Raw genomic sequence first — 26999 nt, forward strand, 5'->3', positions numbered from 1 at the left:
TAAATCCTCATAACTCTCACTTGCATTTTGAGGTTTACGAGCTAGATGGCCTTTAAACTTTGTACTCTTTACTTAATTTTTTGTGCTTTGATTTGTGTAAGATTCCAAATAATTATTTATTTTGAAATGGGTTGAACATAATTATAATGAAGTCTCTGAATATTATAGCCTCCTTTTCGGTAAAGATATTTTAGCATCCATTTAGGTAAAGTTTTCATAGGTCTTTTAAAGTCTTTATAATGAAAACTATGTATTAAGCCTTTCAACTAAATTAGGCATTTACATTTTATTTAAAAAATATTGTAGTAGATATTGGTTAAGTTTATGTTAAAACTTTTTTTTTAAAACATTTTCATTTGAGAAATAACACTGAATTATGATACCATAAAATGCAGACTGCCAATATTTAAATTACATTTCAATTCAAAGTCAGTCAGTGCAGTGGCTATACCAAAACTAAAAAGCTTACTAAAATTCTATTAATGTACTATAAATTAGTTAACAGGTTTTTACACGCTATCTGCGTTACTATAAAATAACAAAACACTTTTTGGATTTTTTTGGAATAGCAAGACTAATTACCATCCATCAATGTCAAAAACTTTCTTGCCGCCATCTTCCCGCTAGTGTCTAAATTTTGTTTTCGTTTGTTTCCGTGCTAATAATTAAACCTATTTATAAATGAGTAAAGTAAAAACTGATTAATATTTTTATATTGTATAGCATATTGCAAAGCTACTTTTGGTGTAATATATTCAAAGAGGATATAAACTTGATTGTATTGTTATTATTAAGTAGTTTAATTTGTTTTGTATAGTTTCTAGTCTCTTGAATTTGAAGTTGTGTATTTAAATTAGTTAAAATGTCTAACGTAGGATACGATCTTGACACCTCCGGTGGTCTCATGCCTGTAAGATTTCTTTCGAACATATCGCCATTTTAATTATTTATCTACAGGTTTTGTTTATGACATGGAGCTACTGTTTGATGAACTTTCAGCTCATACGTGCTCTTATAAAACCTCCCGACGAAGATTTGAACACACAAAAGCCGAAGAAGCCTCAGCATCCTTATTACAAACGCCCCGGCAAAGGTCACAACCACGATTCTTGCGACGCGTGTGGCGAGGGTGGTGATCTAATCTGCTGTGATCGTTGTCCAGCTAGCTTTCATCTTGGCTGCTAGTGAGTATACTATAAATTTCACAAATGAAATTATATATGAACATTTGTTGTACTTTTGTATTATATAATTACTACTTACTAAAGTTAATAGTTTTTTTACAATCAACCAGGATACAATCTTGTATAATTTACATTGTGCATTAACTATTTAGGATTACCGCTACTCATATACTAGTTTCCAGAGGATGAGTGGCATTGTTCTCTGTATACCATAATACTGTACAATCACCCATTCACCTGCCAAGCATAGTAATTATGGTAAATTTCCTTATAGATATCTTTGGGGGAGGCTTAATCTTCACATAAGGCATCTATGGTCCAAAATTATTACAAACCCATGGCTGCGAACTTGTCCATAATGTGCTGCTTCTTCACATGAACACAGGAGTCTGCCCCTCCCTTATTGGGGACCTCTTGTACCACCCTATCATGTTGTAAATCAAGATTTGACTCTTACCTTTTCTTTTATTTTAAATTTAATTTCTCTATCTCTTGTTTTTTAATTGCTCACCTGACCTATACCAGATTTATTTATTAGCATTTGAGAAAGCAGGCTTTTTATCTTTTTTTTAAATCTTATGAAAATGAAGTAAAGAATGGTTAAGTAAATACAGTTGATCCCTACAGTGACCCACCTCTGGATGAGAGTGACATCCCGGCAGGCCTGTGGCTTTGTAGGGAATGTCGTGCTGCAGACGAGCGCCAGTCGACTTCGCGGGGCTCCCGTGCGCAGTCACCAGTTGACAAGTCGGATAATGACAAGAAGAGCAGGTGAATATATATAGACTTAATATATTGCCTTTTTTATAAAGAATTATTTTAACTTTTTACCAGTTTCAAATTGTATGTATGTAGATTGAAGAATTGCTTGTCTAAAATGGTAGTGGGCAGTGTACATTGCTGGTGAAATGACTATTAGGGCCTAAAGGTTCTTGAGCAACAACCATGTACTGTAGTATAGGTAGGCCTTACACTAGTTGGACCAATGATATGGTCAAAGTTGTGGGAATTTGCTAAATGTGTGCACAGTGCGGTAGGTTAATATGGCGATTTTTGAGGGAAGCCTATGCCTTGCAGTGCATGTCTACAGGCTGATTTAATTAAATATATGTCCTAGTGACATGTGTATTTTACAATTTGCTTTGCAAGAATAAATTGGCCCCTCACAGTCGAAAAACAACAAATTTATAAGAACAGCACGACAAATTATGCATGAACAAAATGTTAAATTTGATAGATTTATAAAAACTTTACCACCATTTTATTGCTTAATATGTACTAACTGATTCTGTAGACATTGGAAATGTTCAGTTTTAGTTTATAACAGGTGAGGCTAAAGTCTTTGATAGAGCGAGCCATATTAGGAAATTTGAAATTTTTTTGTGAGATACAACAAATACAATAATCATATTTATTGAAATCATTTAAACACAGGTACAAAATATGTGTATTGAAGTTAAATATAATGGCACACATATATGCCTGCACTCCTAATAATACTTAGATGCGGTTAGTCAATTTTGATCATTGTTTGGATTTTGCGATTTTATGGTGGAATAATAATAATAATTATCCACACAAGCAATTTGTTTCGATTTTCCAGGAGCTGACATAGGTAAAACATATTTAAATATTGAAATAATTCGACGATCAATGGGAGCTAAATATAATTGTTCAAAGATTGTCTCACGTGCCGCAGTTTAGCCACCTCTGTTATATGAACGCATAAATGTTACAATAGTAAACCATGAGTATTGTTGTTATAAGTATAATATTAATGCTAAGTCCCTTGGACTTAACATCGTTGTTACATGTTAAGGAAGTCCAAAAAAGAAATGTAATATCCTTCTGAGTCTGTTGTTAGTTCTTCTAACAGATAGGGTTACAAACTGACATTAATTTAATTTTTAACTGACTTGTTTGCTTAAGTTTTGTTGTAATTTGTATATACAAAATTATTAGTTTTAAAACTATTCCAAAGTCCATTAATACTGGTCACAGATAACTTCCAACTGTTGGGTATTAAACATCAAATTCCAACTTTAAGACATTTATTGAGTCCAAAGATTTTAATGAAATTAGCCGCCAAAAATCTGGGTATTCCAGTGAAGGTGTGGCAGTACAGATTTTAAGTCTGCACATCGCACAAGTCCAATCATATGTAGAATATTGTAGCCATGTGCATGGCGAAGCACCAGCTCAAAGCTTTAGACTTCAGAGACGAGTCAAGAGGCTGATTAGTAACAATGCTTTGGCGAGCATTAAGCTTCAAACCTTGGAGCCTCAGCGACAAGTTGTCTGTTTATTGGTATTCTGCAGACTGCATTTTGGAAAATCTGCAGTGGAATTACACCAAGTAATTCCTCCATCTCCTTTCTTCAATCGGACAACAAGACGGAGAGGAAGGAAGTCGTAAATCTCGACATCCATACAATTTTTAAATTATTTCAAACTGCACTAAGCGTTTTGATACTTTTAAAGTGTGAACAACCATGAACTATGATGACATGAACCACATGAACCACATGGAACACCACATTTCTATACAGAAATAAGGATATTTTAATCATCTTGTGAAAATATACTAAAATATAGATTACCAATGTCTAAATGTATGATTTTTAGATATATAAATTGAAATTCAAATATAAGTTATTAACAAATTCTTAATGTTTTATTCTAGATCTCTTCGTAATAGTAGAGCAAACTCATCCACTAAGAAGAAGAATAAAGAAGATGACAAAGAGCCAGAGGAAGAAGAGGAAAAGAAGGAACTTTCACCAATGGAGATCCTGGTGAAGGCGGCTAAAATAATGAATCCTAAACAGTTTGAGCTGCCTCGAGAGATGAAGATTCCTTGTATTTTCCCTGGAACTGAGAAAGGTGATTATAAACATCAGACTATTATAAATAAATAGGCTTATTTAATGTTATGTGGAATTTCATTAAAATAATCTTAATCGGTTTTTTAGCAATGATTGGTGCCTTTTAAATACACTATGGATATCCCTTATTTTTTTAAATTAAAATTGATATTGTTAACATATGAAACTTTATCACAAATATGCTATGAAGGCACTGTAAGGATATTGCCCTTAGTTTTTTTTTAAGGAGATTTGCCATCTTTTGCTGTAAATAGCTTGGATGTTTCATTTTGCAAAACAAATATATTTTTAATGTTCGCACATTATAGGACATGATGCTGGTTAACAGTTTGACTGCTGACTGATGAGGGCCTTGTTGGGAGCCATTCAAGTTTTTTTGTCTTTTCATCTGTTTTTTGGTATTATGTTTAAAATTTTCAATAATACTCCATACCTAAGATGTTTAAACAGACATCAGATTTTAGAGAAGCTGTTTTAATTTCTCCATAAGTTTAGTGTTCTAAAATGAAATAGAAGTTGCACACAGAAAGTAAAATGGAATAGACATACATACATTTATTGAAAGATTTGAAGGTTTCAAAAGAGTGAATGTATAGTTTGCTACCAAGTAATGTATGGTACAATACCCGGCGATAAATATTGCACGTCAACATCTGGAAAGAGACTATCGGCTAATTTCGACTTTGTACAGCGTTATCTCTGTCGCACGATATACAAACAGTCCGGTATCTATTAGGAGCTGTTAAAACAAGTATTTTTATTTTTATTACAATGTTTCATTTTAAGAATAGGTTTAATGGTGTTATTTATGTATAGTTGTAATTTTCCTAAATAATTAAATATGCAAACACAAAGGTTGGTGTACAATATTTATCGCCGGATACATGATGCCGGATATGTACACCCTATGTAAAAATAGACTAATTATCACATGTAAAAAATTAATTATTGTTTACTAACTGTCTCTGTAGACTTTGTACTGGATGTAGGTAAAGGCTGTCGCATTCCAATTGTAATAAATCTATGCCCCATATTTCAGAGTGATCACTTTATAGAGTGATTTGAAATAGGCATAAAATCTCTTAAGGTTTCTTGTTATATATGAGCATTTACATTATTTTAGTTTTAACACATTTTACAATTATCCTGTATATTTTGTAAACTAGCGGGCTAAAAACTGTGACTTAAGTGCATATATAATCTTAATAATAAAAACTCATATACTAATAACAAATAACAATAAATTTTACACAATGATTGGAAGTAAATAATTTTTTTTAAAGCTTTTTATCCACAAATTTGCTATATATACAATCTTTTCAGCTTTTACATGTATTACAAATTACTCTATATAAGTGCATCTGGTTAGATTGAAACCCACAAATAAGCACTCTCTGCGTAGAAACCATACTTCAAATGTTCAAGTATATGGGATGTCTTTAGAAGGCCAGTACAGTCTACAAACATGACGGTTTGGAGAAAAGTCATGATCACAACTATGCTGTCATCACCAAAAACTTACATTGTTTCCAGAGGGCAGCAAGAATGGCAGCGCTTCAGTGGTGACCGTGGATGCATGGGGCTGTGTACCTCTGCCCGCCAAGTCGTGCTTTGTATGCCGCGGCACCTGCAAGTCGGCGCCGCTCCTGCAGTGCGACTACTGCCCCCTGCTTTTCCACCAGGTCAAACCCTCACTGAAATTAAGAATATGTTCGATTTCCATCTCATTGTCACTACCATATCAATCTTTTGATGCAACAGCAACAACAGCAACTTCTCATGACTTTTACCATGACCGTCCATCTAGAGGGGGACTGCGTCCACGAGACAAGTGCCTAGGCCACTGTCGTTTCAAGTCGATGTTCAAAGTAAAGAGATCAAAATAGATATCGATACATTAGTAAAAATTAAAATTGTTTATCAATAATTCGTACTAATTATATTGCTACTGAAACCGCTATACCGCGCCTTAGAAAAGAGCGGCGAGGTGGGAGCCCAGGAAAAAATATGGGTATCCTTAGTGTCAACATCATTATCATTTCAGCCGTAGGACGTCCACTAGTGGACCTAGTCTCCTTCATAGATTTCCAATAGGTCCGGTTGAAAGCTACCTGCATCCAACATTTTAGAAACGACTTTACCAAAGGTCTTCCGTCCTGACCTTGTTGGTGGACGTTATATGTTGCACTTGCCTGTTCGACAAGCTCAGATTAGAATTTTAAAAAGATTTCTTCACTAGAGAATCTATACATAAATTGTACTAAAAATTAATCCGTTAAAACTAATAAGAAAAGACTATAAGGTGGCGCCACGGTAAATGGCATGAGAGTTGACGGCGGACTGACGGAACGGAGCTACCGACACTCCCCCCTGTCTCGACGCATATACCTATGGCGCGGTATAGCGGTTTCGGTAGCACTATAAGTAATGAGTTATTATTTTTATAAAAATGTTTATTTGAAACGTTCAAGATACTATCATAAGTATGACGAACTACAGGGAGTATTTTTAATTCATATTGCCCTGGGTCTGCAGTTCTTCTTGTAAAAGAGACCTCGTCTTGCCCAAAATAGGAAGGAACTCATAAGGAATGTAACGGAGAAAGGCTTACATTTGTGTGAAATGGCTTAGATTTAAACATATGCTATGATTATAACAATTACTTGATTACGTAAGTTTTATGTGTGTATATACACCAATACCTCGCTTTGCGTCGTTACGTTTTGCGTTTTTTTCGAAGTTGCGTCGCTGCTTAATATGCACTAGTTTTCACTGTGCGTCCTTAGATTTTCGAGGTTGCGTTGTTTTGGTTGTTTGGTTAATTTTTTTTTAATTTTCTTTTTTTATCCAAAAAATGGCAACACTTTTGTTTCTAATCGCGCCATGTCATCAAAATTTGGGGATTCCCTTTCTAACTAAAAATCAAAGCAATTTTAATACAGTTTTATTTTCACTTTGTTTTCCAAATTTTTGAGTTGAGTTTCCATTACGTAGTGTGTTGTGCTTTCTTTAAAAGAGAAAAACAAATTTATATAAATTTTAACGTGTTGTTTCTGGTTACAAAAAAGCTATATATTTTTCCAAATTATTTATTGGCAGATTTATATTATTTTTGTTTTTTAAATGTTTACTTTGTTCAATTATATTTTTAAAAACTGGTATTTTAATAACCCGGGACCCTATCTTAGATCTTTACATGGTTTGCTTTAGAAAACCTTAATTCACTTTACGGAGTTTCAATTTGATTCGTGTTTTTTTTGGAACGTAACCACGACGCAAAGTGAGGTATTGGTGTATATATATATACATATATATATACATATACACAAATATATATACATATATATATATATATATATATATATATATATATATATATATATATATATATATATATATATATATATATATATATATAACGTAATGTGTTAATATACAGGATTGCCTGGACCCTCCTCTAACTGCGCTGCCAACTGGTCGATGGATGTGTCCTAACCATGTGGAACAATACATTGTAAGTATTATTCTCGTATTTTTTTGTATAGTATTTAAGAAATTTAAACTGCAATTATATAAAGTTGTTAAGTATCAGGGTGGGACTGGAATTAAAATACCATTTTGCTCAAAAACCACGGACCTGTATCGATTATTCTCGTAAAATTCCGTTACACTGTAACTTCTGGTTACGTACAGACTATCGCTTACTATCGCTGACAAGGTATCCAAGGTTCCTTAAATACCGCTGATAGGTAAGTTCTTAACTGAAGGAGGAAGCTCTATTATAATCTGTACTTTATTTCATCTCACCGCCTGTCAGCTGCTGTGAATGGTGCAATGAAGTGAGTACCCCACCATCTGCACTCTTTTCGGCCGTCTGTTCGATTCTTCCTTTGTTACTGTCGTTTTCTTTGTGTATGATAAATAAAGCGAGGGACGTACAATAGAAACTGCATAACTTTATTGCCATAATAACATCACCAGTACTTATCTGATGTCGCGCCGTCCGCCCCGACGGGCTCGTTCGTGGGATTCGTGCTTTGTTACTGACGTCTTCTTTGTGTATGATTAATAAAGCGAGTAATGTATAATAAAGCCATTATAACTTTATTGCTATAATTACCCTATCTGCACCATTTTTGTGCCGTCAGCCCGGACTGGCTCGTTCATGAAATTCGTCCTTGGCTACTGACGTCTTTTTTGTGTGTTAATATAGCGAGGGAAGTGCAATAGAGCCCGCACGACTTTATTGCCAGAACTACCCCACTGGCATCTTTATGTCGCGCCGTCAGCCCCGACTGGCTCGTTCATGGAATTCGTCTTTGGCTACTGACGTCTTTTTTGTATGTTAATAAAGCGAGGGAAGTGCAATAGAGCCCGCACGACTTTATTACCTGAACTACCCCACTGGCATCTTTATGTCGCGCCGTCAGCCCCGATTGGCTCGTTCGTGGAGGTCTCTTTTATCATATTTGAGCCGTCATTACACTATGACATTAAGATTTATACATAGACTACTTAACATAATACTAATCTTGACTAAGTACACGGGTGTTATTCAATTAATAAAACAAAATGAACAGAGAAACAAGCCAAGGCGCTAAGCATCTTCGATAAGACAAGACATTGAAATAATGTATAATTAAATATATATTGTATATATACATGTACTACTGTTAGGTTCGAAATGTTGAATTCATCGAGAAATCGAAATCGAGGATCGGGTAGGAATATCTAATAGTTAATATTTTAACCTATTTTTAATATATGTCACGGTAACATATTATTGAGAAATTTACTTTTCACAAATGAATGACTGTGATATAGGAATATATATAAAATATATGATGTGTTTCAGGATTGGAAGCTGGTGAACTCGATATCAGCAACGGAGCGCGTGGCTTTGTGGGACAAGTTCTCGGCGCCGGTGGACCAGCACGCCATCAAGATTGACTTCATCCGTCGCGCCAGGAGAGCCCGACCTGCCTTCAGGTCAGATTCACTTTCAGTGCTTAATTCATTCATTTGTCAATTTACAAAATTAAGTTTGCCTATTTTCAAACTATTAATTATAAATCATCATCAACATCACCATATTAGTAGTAGGTTGCCCACTTCTGGACATAGGTTCTTTTTTAACAGATACACAGTTTTGTATTCGCTTATATATTTTCGTTAAAATTAATAATTAAGAGGGAGTAAAAACAACCAGTCCGGATTGTTGAATTTATTGAGAAGAACCTGACAAGAAATTCACTCAAAGTGTAATGGAGAGATGCTTGGAGTTTTGCAGGTGAACCAAGGTTACAGACATATCTAGAAGAACTGCTTGTCTAAAATGGCAGTAGGCGGGCACATGCAGATGAGAGGCAACCATGAGGCGGTAGACGAGTCGAGGGTAGGCTTCCCACTATGTGGACCGTCATAGTCAAGGTCTCAAGAAGTAGCTGGATGTGGGCAACCCAAGACCAGTCTCGGGGAGATTTTTGGTGGAGTTCTATGGAGTGGAGATCTATGAGCTGACGTGATGATAATAATAGATTTTAAACTTATATATCATATATGTTGAAGTGGTGTATATATTTATAAGACATTATATAATAATAGTAAATGCAGAAGAGATGGCTATTGGGACCTTATGGTACTAGAGTGGAGACTACACCTTAATAAAGTAGACACAACGTTGTTAATGTTAGGCTGAAAAGGAGAAGTACAATGACTTGAAGTTTGACCACTTACCCCGTCTTGATGTTCAAAAACCACTTACACTGTAGTCGCCGTATGAGGTATTGATAAGACGCACACGTGACATTTAAGAACAGATGGCTTGATATTTGTAACTATATACCAGGGTTGGCATAGTTCTTTGAGATATTTTTCGAAATTTTAAATATATTCAAGCCGCAATTGAACAGGCAAAATAACGTTTTTCTTTTTTCACAAAAATCATATTTATAAAATTATTACAATAAAATTACAAAATATGTGTATTGAAGTTAGATATAAAGGGACACGTGTATGACAGCACTCCTTATAATACTTAAGATGCCGGTTAGTTAATTATGATCGGTGTTTGGATTCCGATAATTTTATGGTGGAATAATAATAATTATTATTCACACCATTAATTTGTTTTGATTTCCCATGAGCTGCCACAGATAAAAAACGATTAAATATTTAAATAATTCGACAATCAATCGGAGCTAGAAATATTCGTTCAAAGAGCCGCATGTGACTCGCTAGCCGCAGTTTGGCCACCCCTGATATGTATAATTATATATCTGGAATAATGGATATTTATATGTTATTTTAATATAGTAACATATCTCTCTACTTCTCTCTTTCCCAAAAAGAGGACTTAATGAATGGCTGAAAAAGAGTTTGTATGAGTTTGTGTGATTATGTTCAGGTTGAAGGCGAGTGGGATGCGCGGGCGTGTCATTGTGCCAGAGATGGTGCGACAGCATTATAGACACCCTCCTCCGCTGCTGCCCAGCCGTCGCGAGCACGTGCGCTGTACCGCAGGTACAGGTGTACTTGATACACACACATGCGAATGGATACACTTGGATATGCTTTCACATGCATGCACATGCATATGCAAACATTTAATACTGATATAACGCAGTTTAGTAAGCCTTAATGATTACTTATCCAAGCTGATGACATCTATCAGCACCTTATATGTAAAGGCTGTCCGAATCTTTCATCTTTGTTCGTCAAGCATTTATTTTATATATATTACTGTTTAACAGTATGTTACAGAATACGTAAAATTACGTGTAGATATATGAGATATCTAAGTATGAACTCAAATAAGCGTCAATATAAAATATATTTTGTAACATACATATAGGCGTTAACGTACACGCGTGTATACGTACGCATGTGTGTAACATATATATGTGGGTTACACTTATATGTTACATGCGTGTGTGTATATATATGAAATGGAAAAATATATCTTTTTAGAAGCTTCATCTCTCACTCCAAGTGCTGGTTTGGACAATTATATATAGGTTTAGATAGCAGAGATGCATGCCAATTTGTGGTCTACATCCCAGAATCTTAGGACCCCTGTGGTAATCTTTTAGACAATATACCCTGACCACCGCCTCTTATAGGGTAAATAGATACATCCTTTATAAGAGACATTCGGCTTCAGTAGGTTTATTACCGGAACTACGGGTCTGGTTGACTAGAATACTAGTGGACCAGTAGACTACTGAGTCAGTAGATACTGGTCTTTGATGTCAGATTCTTAGTGGCTGTCTGGTCAACTGCAGATGTTGGACATGTTTATTTGCTTGGCGAATTACTGCAGGTACTTGCCTGTTCAGCAAGAGATATATGCTAGATAATATCAAGCTCAGCCAGGTGAAGCTTAGGCTAGATCCCATGATGGGAATCGAGGAGTAAGGAAGCTAACAATTTCAGTACCATATCCGGATAATATAGGAGCTAGCTTATCTGATATCCCAAGCGATGAAGATTGAATCGTTAGTGTGTTCTTGGTGATGTAGGAGATGTGAGTGAGGCTTACAACTTCATCACCTGCTTGAAAAGTACTATAGTCAGAGACGGTAAAGATCTACTTTTAAATAAGTCCCATAATCTAACGGTTGGGAACTTTGGGGACGGTATATTTTAAAATTTAAAAACAGGTCAGAGAGAGTATATGCTTTATGGAATTCCTATGTTGTCAGTGATGAAAAGGCTGAAGGCGAGCGGTGATTACTCGGAGTCTGAGGATGAAGAGGCCGGGAGAGGGGATACAAAGAGGCAGATCTGTTTGAATACGTCGTGCCCGCAGTACAGCGGGGAGGGCGCCTGCCCTCTGCGCGCTGCCAGCGAGGACGATGCTGCGGATGACCTTGAAGCGATAACACAACCCAAGGTACATGATTTTACTCAATTACGCGGTACTCTTTTGTACCACTACCCGAGTGTATAGAGCGAGACAATTAAATACAAGCGCCATCTATCGATGCCATACGCAGTAACAGCTTTCCGGCAAGAATTTTTTATTAAATTAGAACAATTTATTTTCAAATATTTTTATCGTAAACAGTAGTTTATAATATATTTAATTATATATTGATATTATTTTGAGCAGCCCATTGGTTGAGGACTAAGGTTATTGTACATAGGTTTCGGGTTCGATTTCTGAATAGTCTCATGTAATTGACGTTTTGTGCATTAATTAAAAAGAATTACCACTGCTCATAATAAGTTTTCAGAGGATGGGCTGCAGCATCCCCTGCGTAATACCACACTGCGATCGCCAACCCGCCTGCCAAGCGTGGCGATTATGGTATATCCCTAAAAAGCTTATGCCTTGTAGTGTATATATATGTTGGAATTGCAGTTTTGGTTGGCGCCGGCAGATGGCGCTAGAATATTTCCTGCATAAATACAGAAACAACAGTATGACATATATATTTGAATGTGCATATGTGTACATGTACTATCTATAAAGAATGAATTGTAATAAAGCAGGAGGAGAAGGGAGAGTCGTCGAGCGAGTTATCGGATTCTGACTTCGAGTACCTCACCAGTAAGGTGAAGCGGCGGCGCGTGTCCGGGGACAAGTGGGCGCGGGGGCGTAGCGCCCGGCCCGACCGCCTGCAGCTGCGCGCTGACGAGGACGTGGAGCAGCTGCTCGCGACCGTCGAGGAGCAGCTGCATAAGCTGGACGAGCGTCTGGTCAAGCTGCTCGCCTGGCAGCAGCTCCAACAGGTGCGAAATACTTTGAGAATGATGCGGAGTGCACTGAGCGTTTTACACTGAGACATCACAAGCCTGTGTCGTGTTAGTTTATAAATACATTGCGGTTCTTATTGTGACCTTTATCGCTCATCAGTCTGGTCTGTTTACCACGCGTTAACGCGTGACACTTGTACCAGTTTCGAAAAGCTAAAAAAATGGAGTTAAAATTTCCATTCTCGCGCACTCTGTGTTTCCTAGTGTCACGTAAACTCGACCATTCCGCCGAGTGAGTCCTGATCCATACTCCGCATTAGACAGTTGAGCTGTTATTTTCCATTCCTTTATTTATTAAAGGTCTTATACTTCATAACAGTAGGACATGTTGAAAATGCTGTAACAAAAAACAAGTCGGCAGTGAATGGAAATGTCCAATGCATTGAGCATGAGGTGTGTGTTTGCAGATCGCGTGCGGCGAGGCGCGCGCCGGTCGTTGGCGGGGGTGCGGGGCGAGTGCTCCCACCGGAGGGGCGGCGGGGGCACGCTGGCTGCGGGGCGTGGACCGCGCGCGGCTGGCGCGACTGGGCGTGCGGCGGGCGGCGCTGCCGTCAGAGCTGCTGGCTCGCGCGGACCGCGAGCGCATCGCGCGGCTCGTGTGGGGCTCGCCGCCTGCCGCCGCGCAGCCTTCGCCGCGCGTCAGCCTTCAGCCCGCGGTGCCGGTGCGCGCGACACTCTGCCCCGTCAAACCTGACCGGTACTACTGTCTTTGCCAATTATCGAAATAGTTCTAGCATGAACCGTTAGATGGCGCCACCAAACCTAATTAAATTTCTGACTCGCGATTTTAAGTATCGCCGCACGTATTATAAGTGTCTGCTTGGGTTTTGGTTCAGGGGCATCAGTTCACGGACCCTTCCGCTCCGTGAACTCAGTTCCGACGAAGCTGTAAAAGCCTTAGGGCTGACAGCACCAACATTAACAAAGAAAAAGCAAGGTTCAGAGGCAGCGTAGGTAATCCGGGGTAGGATCCGAATCTTTCCATGGTTTGCCGAGTGGCCACTCTAGAGCTATTTCCTACGTAGGAACGTCATTGTGCTACTTAAATGCGACTTATTATTTCCACATGCTAGGAATGATTCAGTTGTTTCGCTTTTGTTTCGGAATGCGAGAGGGTTCGTAGGCAGTAGGTTGTAGCAGAAACATTTGCGGCTCGTTACTTAGTTGCCGACTGAATGAAAAAAACATGAAAACGAGATATCTCGTGAGCCGTCCATAATGTGTTAATATGCATGTAGTGAAAAGCGGTTACTTTAATATTACAAACTGTCACTTCAATTTTATTTATTTATATAGATTAGGGCTTCTCAAAGTTTTGTCATTCACGACCCCATTTATGATTGCGAGTTTCTTGATGACCCCATAAAAATTTAAAATACATTAATATTTTTTGATGATTTATTTATTAGGTAACAATATATATACATATGAAAATATATAGTTTTAGAATTCGTTTTAAATCATACAAAAATCTAAAATAAAAAATTGCACAAAAAATTATAAAACTGTATTTATATTAGTTTAAAACCTTCAAAAAATGCGCGTGTCTAGACGCTGCATGTCCACTGTATTCCGCCAACTCTGGTGATGTTATAAAATGGTATATATAATTATTTGACATTAAAATCTCTCGACCCCAGAATTTTTCTACGCGACCCATAGTTTAAGAAGCCCTGATATAGATGATTCGTCTGTTTTTATAATTTAAAATTTGTGTGGTAGGCATGGCGGCGAGGCGGCGATCGGGACTCCGATCGCGATGCGATTGTCGAGCGCAACGGTTGGCACGCACGGCTGCGACGTGCCGCTGCCGCCCCGCTGCCGTCGCGCCGCCCAGCACCACGCCGTCATCTTCTGTGACGAGGTGCTCGCCCCTGCCCTGCTCGCTCATCACCTTTGCCACTTAACCATACCACCCTAGTGGTACGGCTTGACCATGCACGTGGGATCCACGTCCATCAAACTATTAGAATTAGAACGGGTTTTAAAAGGCATAGGCCTCTCCCAAAGATATCTATGGGGGGGATATATCATAATCACCACACTTGACAGGCGAGTTGGCGATCAGTATGATATTTTGGTACACAGAAGACGCTGCTGCCCATCCTCTGGAGACTTTTGTAAGTGGAAATCCTATATAATTAATGCACAAATTGTGAATTATATACGGTTGTATCCCCAAAATCAAAACAACCTCAGCGGTCTTTGAGGAATTGCTGTTTAATGTTTGCAAACTCCATTGGTGAGAAAGAAATGGTGGGGGACTGATGCAATTATGAAGAATAATTAGTTAATAATGTGAACAGGTGACGGGCCACTTCGAGCTGATCAACTATTCGGAGTGGGGCAGTCGTGTCAATGGGGTGCTGTACACCTGTGACGCGTCGCCGAGAGATGAGCAGCCTCCGCAGCCTGATGCGTCTCCCGACGCGCAACAGGAGGCCGAGGCCCGCGCTGCAGCCCTGCGCGACTTTGTTCGGAGGCGACGTCCGGCTCCACAAAGGTACCCTGCATATTTTTTTTCTACGCTAATCCACAATTAGTCTGGTCACTAAACGGATTTTTAGGAGTGTTTCAGGGTAGGCATAGTTTAGAACCACTGCTTCTCCCTCTCCACTGCTCTCTGGGTGACCTTATGAGATCTATTGTTATCGACTACATTTTGGGATCCTTGTTTCATGCTTCTTAAATCTATTGCAAGACAAGTTCTTTGTTCATCAATCCATGTGGAAGGTCAACATACATATCTTTCTCGAACAAAGCCAGTCTACTCCAAGACATTTATATTCCTTACTAATGGTCACTCTTTGTTACAGACTCAATGGTTCGTTGACAACTCGACCTTCATGGGAACAGGAGGAGTGCCAGTGCCCGAGCTGGAGCCCGAGTGGAGAGGGCGCCTGGGAGGGCTCCGCTCTTCTGGCACACGGTGCGTTGCTGCAGTTCGGTTGCTGCCTCTACGTGTTTAGCATCGCACAACCTGAGGACGAGCCATGACTCCAAGGGTAGCGCCGCCTGCCACACTGCCAAAAGCTCAAAACTACCATTCGGATAAAACTACCAATTTCTACAATACTACCAACAGCAGTTCATAATGTTTGGTTTTCTTTCTATTATCTAGATCAGATGTTTATAATCTCTTTCTCATATAAAATTTAGCTGTCTCAAATGGACTCTGCGCAGTTACATTTCAAAGGTATTTCCAAAATTAGACAATAATGTGAAAATTAGATCTATGTTGCATTGAATGTGCTTTTTAATATAATCTTTATGATAGCTGAAGACAAGCCAATATTTTAGTTCTTTACTATAGAAAGCAAATAAATTTTCCTGGACCCTTGACTAATTGTGAATCCTTTTTTTTCACACGCCAAAGTAGACACCTGTCGAGTCTCAGACTCCTGGTGGTCCACCATGTCACTTTGGCAACTAAGGACCTAGAATTGGTTCTTATGTTCCAAACGGCGTTTTAGCTAATCAGTAACCTTCTGACGTTTTATTTCAGAACAACTAAAATATTTAAGAAAACATTTTGGACTCCAAATGTCGGTTCCCTGCTGACAGGTTCAAGTTCTAGTCCAGGTTCCCTTGGTCACCTTAATGTCGACAACCCGCCGAATGAAAGGTCTAGCTCCACTTTTCCGCCATATATGACGTGACCATTTCCACTTCTTCTTCATTGCCAAACAGATGTTCCTGGTCTTTCTATATATACCTGTTTAAGCAATTATTTCGTCAGTTTGTTTTTACTGTCACAGATATTTGTATGATTTTCATGATTCAAAAGTTTCCCTTTTAAGATTATTCGTATATTTTATACCATATCTTTTCACGGTAGAGTGAGACGAAAGCCTTTGAATATTTAACAAAACCAGACCTGAGGAATGTCAAAAGTTTTGATTGGACCCACCTTTTTAGATACCTGCACCATTTAGATGATTTATTGTTTTTTTTTTAAATATTCGTGACGAACATCGTTAAGGCCATATCAGCCCATAAACGCCCACTGCAATGCAAAAGATTCAACCAATGATCATAACGATGACCCATCTTGCGTTTCTCGCTTACAGGAAGCCGTACCCCTAGTGGGGGGCTTGCCTACGCCGGGTCTTTCGGCTCATCACCACTCGTTCACTGCCACTTCAGATGAGCAATTCGAGTTACGTAGATGACCTTGGATCTTTAATGGATCTCATGCGAAGCTAATTCCTTTCATTGCTCTCTGGGTCATCACAGGCTACACACACTGGTCAAATATCTTCGTCTATTTGTTGCTGTATTTTGGGCGAGGTATTTCCTAACTTTCCTAACGCTGCCGATCTGAGTTGGATTCGGCGAGTGATCTCTTTCTCGAAGCTGGACTTATCAGTTGGACCCAGTTTGACCCAAGTATATATAGTCACCGACCACTACTTGAACATTAGATATGGGGATGTCCATATTTATTTTAAGGTCTACTTGTGCGGAGGTACCATTGAGCATTGTACCCAAGTCTTCCATGGTTTCAGCCATTGACTATCAGCATGAGCATCAGAAGACATCTTCCAGTGCAGCAGTGAACAGTTTCGGAGAAATAATGTCTCCTTGTCTTACAATTCTGCAAGTGCATTCAAGCTCAGGTCCTGTAGACTGGCGTTTTTATACAAGCACTTCATCATCTGGATGTATCGATAGTCGATCACCTTGAGGGACAATACAGCCCATGTCTTGAATCGAAGACTTTTCCATAGTCCATAAAAGCTAAACATAGTGGCCTTTTATACTTTTTAATCTGCCGCTGCCTATGCATGTGGTCTATGGCGTTTTTATTTCTTAAGGACCCCATTATTGGGGACCTCTCACTCACTCACATCGTATTTATGGGACTGGACATTACAATCTTATTTATAATATATAATATCCTTAATTGATATACATGTTTAATTTCACATTTTATGACAATTAAACAACTGTTGCTTTCTTTTTTATTTATTTCACATTAGTGTCTTACTTTTCCTCCCATTCCTATAATTTATTATCACTCGATCTATGGTGTTGAAGCCTTTACGTTTGTAATGATCCTTGAGAACAACTCTTGGACTCAGAAGTGATATGGGTCTGTAATTATTTACCGAGGTATTATCACCTTTTTTGAAGAACAGCACCACCACACTCTTGCTCCATGTCTGTGGCATTTTGACTTCTTGGAGGATGGTGGTAAACAGATTCTGAAGGCGTTTCTCGACTGCCTTCATAAGGTTACTCTTAATTCCATCCCTGATATCTAGAATATCTTCGGTATAGCGGTAGGGTTGATCTACCTCGAGGGTCTTTAGCCAGATTGGTAACAGGTACCCATGACGAATAGTACATCTACGTAGAACTTTTTGAACTCTTACATGAGGTTTGGATGTGAATTTAAAAAAAAATTGTAGTTTTTTAGTAGAAAAATAAAAATTACATCGACAGTTGCTCATATTACCTGAGATAAGGGTTCAATGTTGCCATTATAAAACCTATTACGTGTTTGATATTTAAACAAGTAATTATGAAGGAAATATTTTAAATCAGAATACCGCTGATCGAAAAGTAAAGTGAAATTGTCTTTTAAAATTTTCGGGCATTTGGGAAGCGGGTAATCATTATTTCGGTAGGTTGGTAGGAATTCATATAATATTTGTCCAAGCGTCTGTTTGTCTCTCTTTTTCACTCAAACGCGTCAAGTTTCAATGGTAGATGTCATAATGTATTGGTTTTTCGCGTCTGGACAAAAACTCGACTGATATCGTTCTGCAACCACTGTATTCACCTGATTTAGCTCCATGCGACTTTTGGCTATTCAACAAAGTCAAATAACCCATGCGATACCCTTTTTGACACGATTGAGGATATAAAAACCCTATCGAAGGTCTTAAAGGCTTTACAAGAAAAAAAATGTTTCGAGGACTGGAAAAACCGTAGGCATGAATGTAATGAAATTGATTTGGAAGAATAAAAAAAGAATATACATTATAAAACAAATTCACATTACTTTTTGATCACAGTATTATACTATAAATAGTATCAAAAGATCGAATTTCATCACCAAAAGCTAACATGCCTTTTTAATTTTGTGGCCGATTCAAACTGCTTCAAAATTTTTAAAAAAATGTTACTAAAATTTTTATGTGTTAAATTCTTAATGATATTGTAAAGCAATCTGCTAAAATAAATGACATTTAACAAAAAAAAGTTAGCAGAGTTCTATTTTTGAATTTTAAAATTATGTAATGTTAACATTTTTACTGGCCAGTTCAAAAAAAATAAAATCATTGTTACCTATGTATATATATATGACATTAATTGATACACACTGGGCCGATGTCCCTATGGAGGCATAATCCCAACTGTGGGAACCTTTAATATAGTGTTTGCATATGTAATGTTTTTTATACATCTCTTATAAAATTAAAATAGGCAAATATAAGGTATACTACTTTATTTCTGTATTAATTTAGAGTGATTGCTAAAGTTGTGCTTATGATTTATAATAATAGTGTAATTATTAATAATTTTGTATTATTAAATGTTTTCTTACGGAAATAACATGTTATAATATTGTCTGAATATGATATAATAAATAATTTTAAAATAATTGTATTTCGTTTTTTTTTAAATTGGCGTATATTTAAGATTTTTCTTATCTATGTATTTGTTTTTAAACTGAATTGTAAACTTGAATTTCTTCATAGATATTTTTATATATTTTTAAACAGTCTTATATCACCCTGTATATATTATAATGAACGCTGCATTCAAATTTTTCAGAGAGAAATCTATTTCTCTAGGTTCTTTAATAAAACCTTTTAATCCAATGTAAACATTAGATTTCATAAAAGTATAAAGGGGGATTGAGCAGTATCCCAGCGGTGGCAGACTGGGACTTGGGTTCGATTCCCGGGATGGAGTACATTAATTGTATAGGTTTGCCACTGCTCACAAATAATTATCCAGAGGATGGGCAACAGCACCCTGTGTACCATACCACACTGGTAATCGTGACGATTATGGTATATCCCCCCATAAATATCTTTGACCTATGCCTATCAGGTGTCAATAAGCTATTTATTATTCATCACCACTATGGATGCAGGTCACGACATCAAGTGTCTTCCATTGACTTCTTAATAAGTCAAGGACGTCAGCTGATCTTGCTTGTCCATATCTTAAAGCCTTTTCGGTCATCAGTTCCGAGCACTCTGGCCTGCCAACTGCTACTTCAATTTGCCAATCCACTGGCCTATGTCGGTTACATTCATCACATAGCATTTATGACTTTGGCTACCATTAGCTTGCCAATGAGATTCAAAGAGACCATGTTTTCCGTAAGTTGAAATCAATATTATAAGCCCAGACCTATTGGAAATCTACAGTAAGGCCTATGCCCAGCAGTGGGTATCAGGTAGGTAGTATTAGTTAGAGCAACTATACATGGTGATTGTGTTATAAGAGTAAAAACTTTAAATTGGTGAATGCATAACTCAAGTTATTAACTAATGGAACACCCTATATAAATATCAATGAAAGCAGAAATAAGTATAACGGTATAACGCAATAATAATTTTGTTAAAAAAAGCGTTTTTAAAATTCAGATTACCTACATATCAAAATTAATAAATGCCTAATAAAAATTAATTAATTAAAATTTTCCCAGAGTAATAACTTCATATAAGGTGATCGGAAATATGTGTAAAAGCTCTAAATTTTTTTGCTGACAAATGAGCTAAACATCAATCACCAATCACCCTGTATATTTAATATGTTAATATTGAAAGGATTAGGTGAAATAAAAAACATGAAATATGTTATAACAAATCAATCACAGTCATTATCATCAGGATCTTCATTATCAAAATCTTTTATCTTCACATCAGCGTCCTCGCCGTACTGTATGATCGCGTCTATGGTGAGCAGTATATTGTCTATGCTCTCCTCGTCCTTTATGTTTAGAGGGTAGAATCTTACAAGGCTGAAGTTTTCTATGACCTCTCCGATGGCCTCTGTCAGTTTTGCGTATTTTTCATGCCACTTGGAGTGAGCGTTCCTCATCTCAGCTAACAGGATGTGGGGGTCCGGATCCAAATAACTAAAACATAGAAATAACCTCAATTTTACTCTGCATGGCTCCTCTTGTTTAGTCTACCTGATGTTAGGACTATAATGGAACAAGCAAGCAACAAAGAACAGATGACGGTGAATTTTTCTTTTCTCATTGCTTATGTAGATATAAGCGGATTTTTTTATGTGGAGTATGTCATAATGGGAGTGGCCTCCATTGAAGACCACACTTTTCACACAGAGCTATGTTTATTTATCTCTAAGATCTCAAGCATCTTTGGACCTTTGACATAATTTACCGATGTCAGAATTTGGGCAGCTAACTTTATTAACTTCACAAGCTGTTCTTTGCACACTGCGTGTCCCACAGTACCTTTTGTGAGTGTAACCTCATAAAATACACCCTTCGTAATTTTCATCATATAAGTTCCAAGTTTTATATATACAACAATTTATCTAGTTACTGATGTCAGATGACAGCTTATAGCAATGTAATTTTTATTTCATAAAAAAAATGTAAACATAACCAACATATTTTTTAATTTTTTTTATATTATTAAGTTTAATTCTATTAAATCTCAGTAGTGAACATATAGTTTTTAGTTTGAAAATCATGGAACTTAATTATGGCACGGGAAAAATTACTTTGTGCTGTAATTACCCTAATTTTACCCTGGAACACATCTTAAATCAACAACCATGTAGATCTACACTTCTTCCATTAACTACACTCTTCTTGCAAGACTTGGGCTCCCCCAAATATCACCATATTGATTGGTCCTGCGCTACCCGTTTTCAGCGACATCCCACAACTATGTCGCTGGTCCCCTAGTGGGAGGTCTACTCACGCCGCGTCTATTGGCTCGTGGTCATCACTCAAGAAGCAACTGAGCAACTTCGGTGATCTTGGTTCTTCTGTGGATTTCCTCATTTCTGTTTCGATCTCACAGTGAAACTCCGAGCATAACTCTCTCTATTACTCTCTGGGTGACCATAAACCTTAATATGAGGCCCATGATCATTGTAGATCTACACTAAAAACCCAAAAACTGGTATTCCAACACCAGTGCATGAACACCTTGTAAAACAAATAACATATATTACTAATGCTTACTTGTCCAGCTGGTTTCTTGCTGTCTTAGAGAGGAGATCCATTTTGGTTAAAACATTTACATGTGGTAGTTCTAAATTGACCATTACACTGAGAGCTGCCATTGTTCCTGTGGATATATATAATAATTAATACAATTTTTAATACCAAAATTAATAAATTAATTCAAGCTTGAAATATGTATACCTGATAAAAATTTTGCACCATCTACCATGAATTGCGAGTCAATAAGGAATACCACACATGTCCTGAAGTTCCAGCTCTCAAGTAGTTCTACAATTCTGCGCATAACTGTAAGATGTGTGTACAGTTCTATCTGTCCGGGGCAGTCGAACAGGATGTAGTCATCATCTACATCACCCAACTGTTCTTGCAGCCAATCGCTGTTCTCTAAAAGAGTCCTGGAAATTATTTACAGTATTCATAAATGATAAATTTTGAAAAAGATTTTCAGTTACATTGTTTTATGAATCAACCTACTATATTCTAAAATGTAATTAATTATACTAGGCTGTTCCATGACATGAAGAACTTTGAAGAACAGATTTAAGAGACAGTTTTTACATATAAAATATTGCTGTGTCATCATATCTGGCAATAAAGGCCCAAACAGGCTCCTCCAAAGTTCACAATGATCAGACTTCCACTGGCCGTATCCAGCATCTTCCTACAACTTTTACAATATCATCAGTCCATCCAGTTGAAGGCCTGGCTATATCGCGACAATCAGCTCATGGTCGCCACTTGAGACCCTGTGATGGTTCCCGTCTACATTTCTGTCAGTAACTCCCAATAAATTATTAAAAACCTTTATAATGTAACTGCATAGCCCAAGGTCGTATCGACAAATCTACCTTAGTTGAATATTAATCTTTTTTAGTTCATATTTGTAAAAAATAAAAATAATCAACTGCAAACATCATGTCACTAGTCTAGATCTTTTGGGTATAATTTGCCACCAATTTACTACAGAATTTTAAAATTGAAATGTTATTAAACTGACTCAATACAGAACACCAGACCGCCGTTTGGGCCAAATTGCAGTTCATCATCTTCCATAGCATCATCCAGATGGATGAGTTCCCGGATGTCCACAAGAGGTTCATAGTCGAAATGCTCCGCGGCAGGGTCCAAGTTCACCACCTCAACCGTCCTGTTAGCGTTACACGCGTGTTTTGTTATGGTTGAACAATACGTTGACTGAAAAGTTAAAATTTAATAAATTACATTATAAAAAATATATCAATAAAGTCAAGAAAACTTTTAACATGGCGCTATATTAACTTTAAATAGGATAATTAATACGAAAATATCATACATCTTATAATAAAAATTAATTACCTTTCCACTACCAGCAGGACCAACAACTAGCTGTGCGTATCGCATTTTTTAAACTATAGTTTTTTAAATTATAGTGTTTTAAGTATGTATCTTTATTTTAAGGTTATATTATTGTTATTTTCATATCTAATAGTGTCAAAGTGACATTTGATTTGTCAGAGGCAAAGAAGTAGAATGTACACGGCCACTTGTAGTATACTGTTCACTCACAGTTGACTATTTACGTATAAATTTAGAAATTTATTATTTTTACGCGACGTGAAGATTAATTTATCGTATAGAAATATTAAAATAATAAACTACCTTAATATTTCTACATGTATTTTAATGGTGCGTTTTAAAAATACTTTCATTGCCATTCTAATTGTTGTTTCTGGTTTATGAATACTGGCTTCATAGAATAAATCAGAACGTATATGTACAATGTCAAAAAATAAAAAAAACCTTTAAAAAAATTTCGCTCTTAACTGTGTAGGTGTAGAAAAATAATAAATATGTCCGCCGTTGGTATAGATTTGGGTACTACATACTCGTGTGTCGGTGTGTGGCAAAGGGGAAATGTAGACATCATTGCGAATGACCAGGGCAACCGAACAACACCTTCATATGTCGCCTTCACAGATACGGAGCGGCTAATCGGCGATGCTGCCAAGAATCAGGTAGCTATGAACCCAGAAAACACTATTTTTGACGCCAAACGTTTAATCGGACGTAAATACGATGACCCCAATGTACAACAAGACATTAAGCTTTGGCCCTTCAAGGTCATCAATGACGGTGGAAAACCTAAAATACAGGTGACGTATAAAGGAAAGACTAAAAGATTTGCCCCAGAGGAAATAAGTAGCATGGTGCTTTTAAAAATGAAGGAGATTGCCGAAGCGTACTTAGGCTCTGGAGTGCAAAGTGCGGTAATTACAGTGCCAGCTTATTTTAATGACTCTCAGAGACAGGCCACCAAGGACGCGGGATCTATTGCCGGTCTAAACGTCCTTCGCATTATTAACGAACCGACCGCCGCTGCCCTGGCTTACGGATTAGATAAAAATTTAAAAGGTGAGCGAAATGTTTTGATCTTTGATTTAGGCGGCGGTACTTTTGACGTGTCCATACTAACCATAGACGAAGGTTCACTATTTGAGGTGAAATCCACTGCAGGCGATACTCATCTTGGTGGAGAGGATTTCGATAGTAGATTAGTGAACTTTCTGGCAGATGAGTTTAAGAGGAAACATAAAAGAGATCTTAAATCAAACCCAAGAGCACTGAGGCGCTTGCGTACCGCCGCTGAACGTGCGAAGAGAACGCTCTCTTCGACCACCGAATCTAATATCGAAATAGATGCCCTCTATGACGGAATCGATTTTTTTTCGAGAATATCACGCGCCCGATTCGAAGAACTGAATGCTGATTTATTTCGAATCACACTGGAGCCCGTGGAAAAGGCTTTAAAAGACGCCAAAATGGATAAGAACTCTATCCACGATATCGTATTAGTCGGAGGTTCTACCCGCATACCTAAAATTCAATCTCTGCTCCAGAACTTTTTTAACGGTAAGAAACTAAACTTGTCCATTAATCCGGACGAAGCGGTGGCGTATGGCGCGACAGTTCAAGCCGCAATATTAAGTGGCAAACGACACTCAAAGATACAGGATGTGTTACTAGTCGACGTGACTCCCTTGTCTCTGGGTATAGAAACAGCAGGTGGAGTCATGTCGAAGATTGTGGAGAGGAATGCAAAAATTCCCTGTACGCACATGCAAACGTTTACCACTTACTCTGACAACCAAGCGGCGGTCACCATCCAGGTGTACGAAGGCGAACGAGCAATGACTAAAGACAACAACTTACTGGGCACCTTCGATTTAACTGGGATACCTCTGGCGCCTCGTGGCTCGCCACTAATAGACGTTACATTTGACATTGACGCGAACGGTATACTAAACGTATCAGCTAAAGAGAACAGCACGGGAAAGAGCAAGAACATCGTGATAAAGAACGACAAAGGAAGACTATCAAAGGCAGAAATAGAACAGATGTTAGCTGACGCCGAGAAATTTAAAGACGAGGATAATAAACAGAGAGAGAGAGTTGTTGCCAGGAACAACCTTGAAACGTACGTGTTTGATGTAAGGCAGACTTTAGACGACGGTGGCAGCAAGCTCAGTCTTGGAGAAAGTTCGCAGCTAAGAAGAACGTGTGATGAAACCCTGCGCTGGTTGGAAGCCAATAGTTTAGCAGAGAAAGAAGAATATGTACAGAAGTTGAAAAGTGTTATAAGAGTTTGTGGACCGTTTATGCAGAGGATGCACACCAGCGGTGGACGACGGCAAAACGACTGCGCTGGGCCCGTGATAGAAGAAGCAGATTAATAATATTTGATAAACTATAGTTTTGTTTCATTTATTTATTTTATTTTAAATATTTGTTTAACAATAAACGTTATTGCGTATGTTTTGGTTTCATTTTACAAAGAAAGAAACTGAATTTGTTATATTGTTTTTTTAAAGAGCCGGTACATATGGTGTAGCCAGGGTCGATGGAAGTAGCTTGATGCGGGCAGCGCAAGACCTGTTCTGACATAAGTGGGCGTCTATCAGCTGTAGTGATGATAATAGTTTTTTTAATACAGATTATATATCATATTTGTTGGAGTGGTTTTATAAATATAATGATAGTGAACGCAGATGGCCGCAGCTTTGAGGTGCAAGAGTGGAGACAACAGAGCGACTATAGCATAGTCGGAAGATGATGAATGCAGAGCGGAGCAACCGGTGAAGTGGGACGTTGGTGATTGAAACTTTATTTAGTCACGATCTAATAAATTAACGTTATGTAGACTAAATAAATATATTAAATTGTACAATTTTAAGTACAATAACCGTAAAAAATTTACGGATATTGAATATTTAATATTGTATCCTTTATTACTTATGATAAATTTTAGTTGCAGAATAGAAATACGCTTTTATCGTGACATTGAAATCTGATTTTGGATATTATTCAAATAAGCAAAGTATATGCTACCATATTATCTGTATTAGACTTATTTATTAATTAAATGTACCAAATATATTTTTATTTTATTTAAAATCTCGTAAATAATTACAGATTCTCAATGTTTACTGTTGATATTTCTATTTCTTGAAAATAATTTTAAGATTTAATAATAGAATTCGATAATTATTAATTTAAGGTGGGAGAATATGATATGAAATTTAGGCAAATTTTAATAAAAGTATTAAAAAAAGTTTGTGTAGTATAAACTTCAAAAGATGTTTGTGCAAATATAAATGTATAAAATTAATGTAATAAGTATTATGTTTCATTCATATGGTATGTGTCAGAAAAATATAATCATTATTTATTATTTATAGCGTACATTATATTTAATTGTAAAAGTAACAATAAAAATTCCATTAAAATAAAACAAGCACAGATTAGCAATTTCTTTATTTTTAATTTAATAACTTTAGAAATTGTTCAGAAAGAAGACAATGGTTTCAGCATCGTTATTAATTAATATTATGATATGAACAATAATAATTATCCCTATAATTTTAATCACTATCTTTATGTTTTAGTGGAGATAACGTACAATAGTCTATATCCTACGTCTGTATGTACACGCGTCTACTG

At 37.2% G+C, this 26999-nt stretch overlaps 3 protein-coding genes across 3 annotated transcripts; 2 read left to right on the top strand and 1 right to left on the bottom strand.

Moving 5' to 3' along the window:
• Positions 1 to 681: 681 nt before the first annotated feature.
• Positions 682 to 15964, top strand: LOC137924202 (PHD finger protein 12). Its single transcript, XM_068767571.1, has 14 exons — positions 682 to 910; positions 1000 to 1184; positions 1812 to 1955; positions 3868 to 4067; positions 5603 to 5751; positions 7509 to 7583; positions 8925 to 9058; positions 10476 to 10591; positions 11773 to 11963; positions 12566 to 12805; positions 13237 to 13526; positions 14552 to 14693; positions 15136 to 15332; positions 15646 to 15964. The coding sequence occupies exons 1-14, from the start codon at positions 863 to 865 to the stop codon at positions 15824 to 15826; spliced, it is 2292 nt and encodes a 763-aa protein (XP_068623672.1). The 5' UTR covers positions 682 to 862; the 3' UTR covers positions 15827 to 15964.
• Positions 15965 to 20662: 4698 nt separating this feature from the next.
• LOC137924239 (GPN-loop GTPase 3) lies at positions 20663 to 23473 on the bottom strand. Its single transcript, XM_068767618.1, has 5 exons — positions 23358 to 23473; positions 23020 to 23216; positions 22203 to 22417; positions 22020 to 22125; positions 20663 to 20933 (listed from the first exon to the last, which is right to left on the bottom strand). Exons 1-5 carry the CDS (start codon positions 23400 to 23402, stop codon positions 20663 to 20665), a joined length of 834 nt encoding a protein of 277 aa, XP_068623719.1. The 5' UTR covers positions 23403 to 23473.
• Positions 23474 to 23851: 378 nt separating this feature from the next.
• On the top strand, positions 23852 to 25732 carry LOC137924057 (heat shock protein 68-like). Its single transcript, XM_068767372.1, has one exon. The coding sequence runs from the start codon at positions 23852 to 23854 to the stop codon at positions 25730 to 25732; it is 1881 nt and encodes a 626-aa protein (XP_068623473.1).
• Positions 25733 to 26999: the final 1267 nt, after the last annotated feature.

Source organism: Battus philenor, unplaced genomic scaffold, assembly GCF_028537555.1.
Source record: "Battus philenor isolate CCGP_79_NKW_IND1 unplaced genomic scaffold, ilBatPhil1.0.hap1 SCAF_23, whole genome shotgun sequence".
Classification (NCBI taxonomy): domain Eukaryota; kingdom Metazoa; phylum Arthropoda; class Insecta; order Lepidoptera; family Papilionidae; genus Battus; species Battus philenor.

Coding starts and splice junctions, on each gene's coding strand:
- LOC137924202 (XM_068767571.1), top strand. CDS start 863: ATGTCTAACGTAGGATACGATCTTGACACCTCCGGTGGTCTCATGCCT. Junction 5,752..7,508: donor GCCCCCTGCTTTTCCACCAG/GTCAAACCCTCA, acceptor GTTAATATACAG/GATTGCCTGGACCCTCCTCT. Junction 7,584..8,924: donor ACCATGTGGAACAATACATT/GTAAGTATTATT, acceptor GATGTGTTTCAG/GATTGGAAGCTGGTGAACTC.
- LOC137924239 (XM_068767618.1), bottom strand. CDS start 23,402: ATGCGATACGCACAGCTAGTTGTTGGTCCTGCTGGTAGTGGAAAG. Junction 22,418..23,019: donor GGTCTGGTGTTCTGTATTGA/GTCAGTTTAATA, acceptor AATAATTTCCAG/GACTCTTTTAGAGAACAGCG. Junction 20,934..22,019: donor GCAAGAAACCAGCTGGACAA/GTAAGCATTAGT, acceptor TCTATGTTTTAG/TTATTTGGATCCGGACCCCC.
- LOC137924057 (XM_068767372.1), top strand. CDS start 23,852: ATGTCCGCCGTTGGTATAGATTTGGGTACTACATACTCGTGTGTCGGT.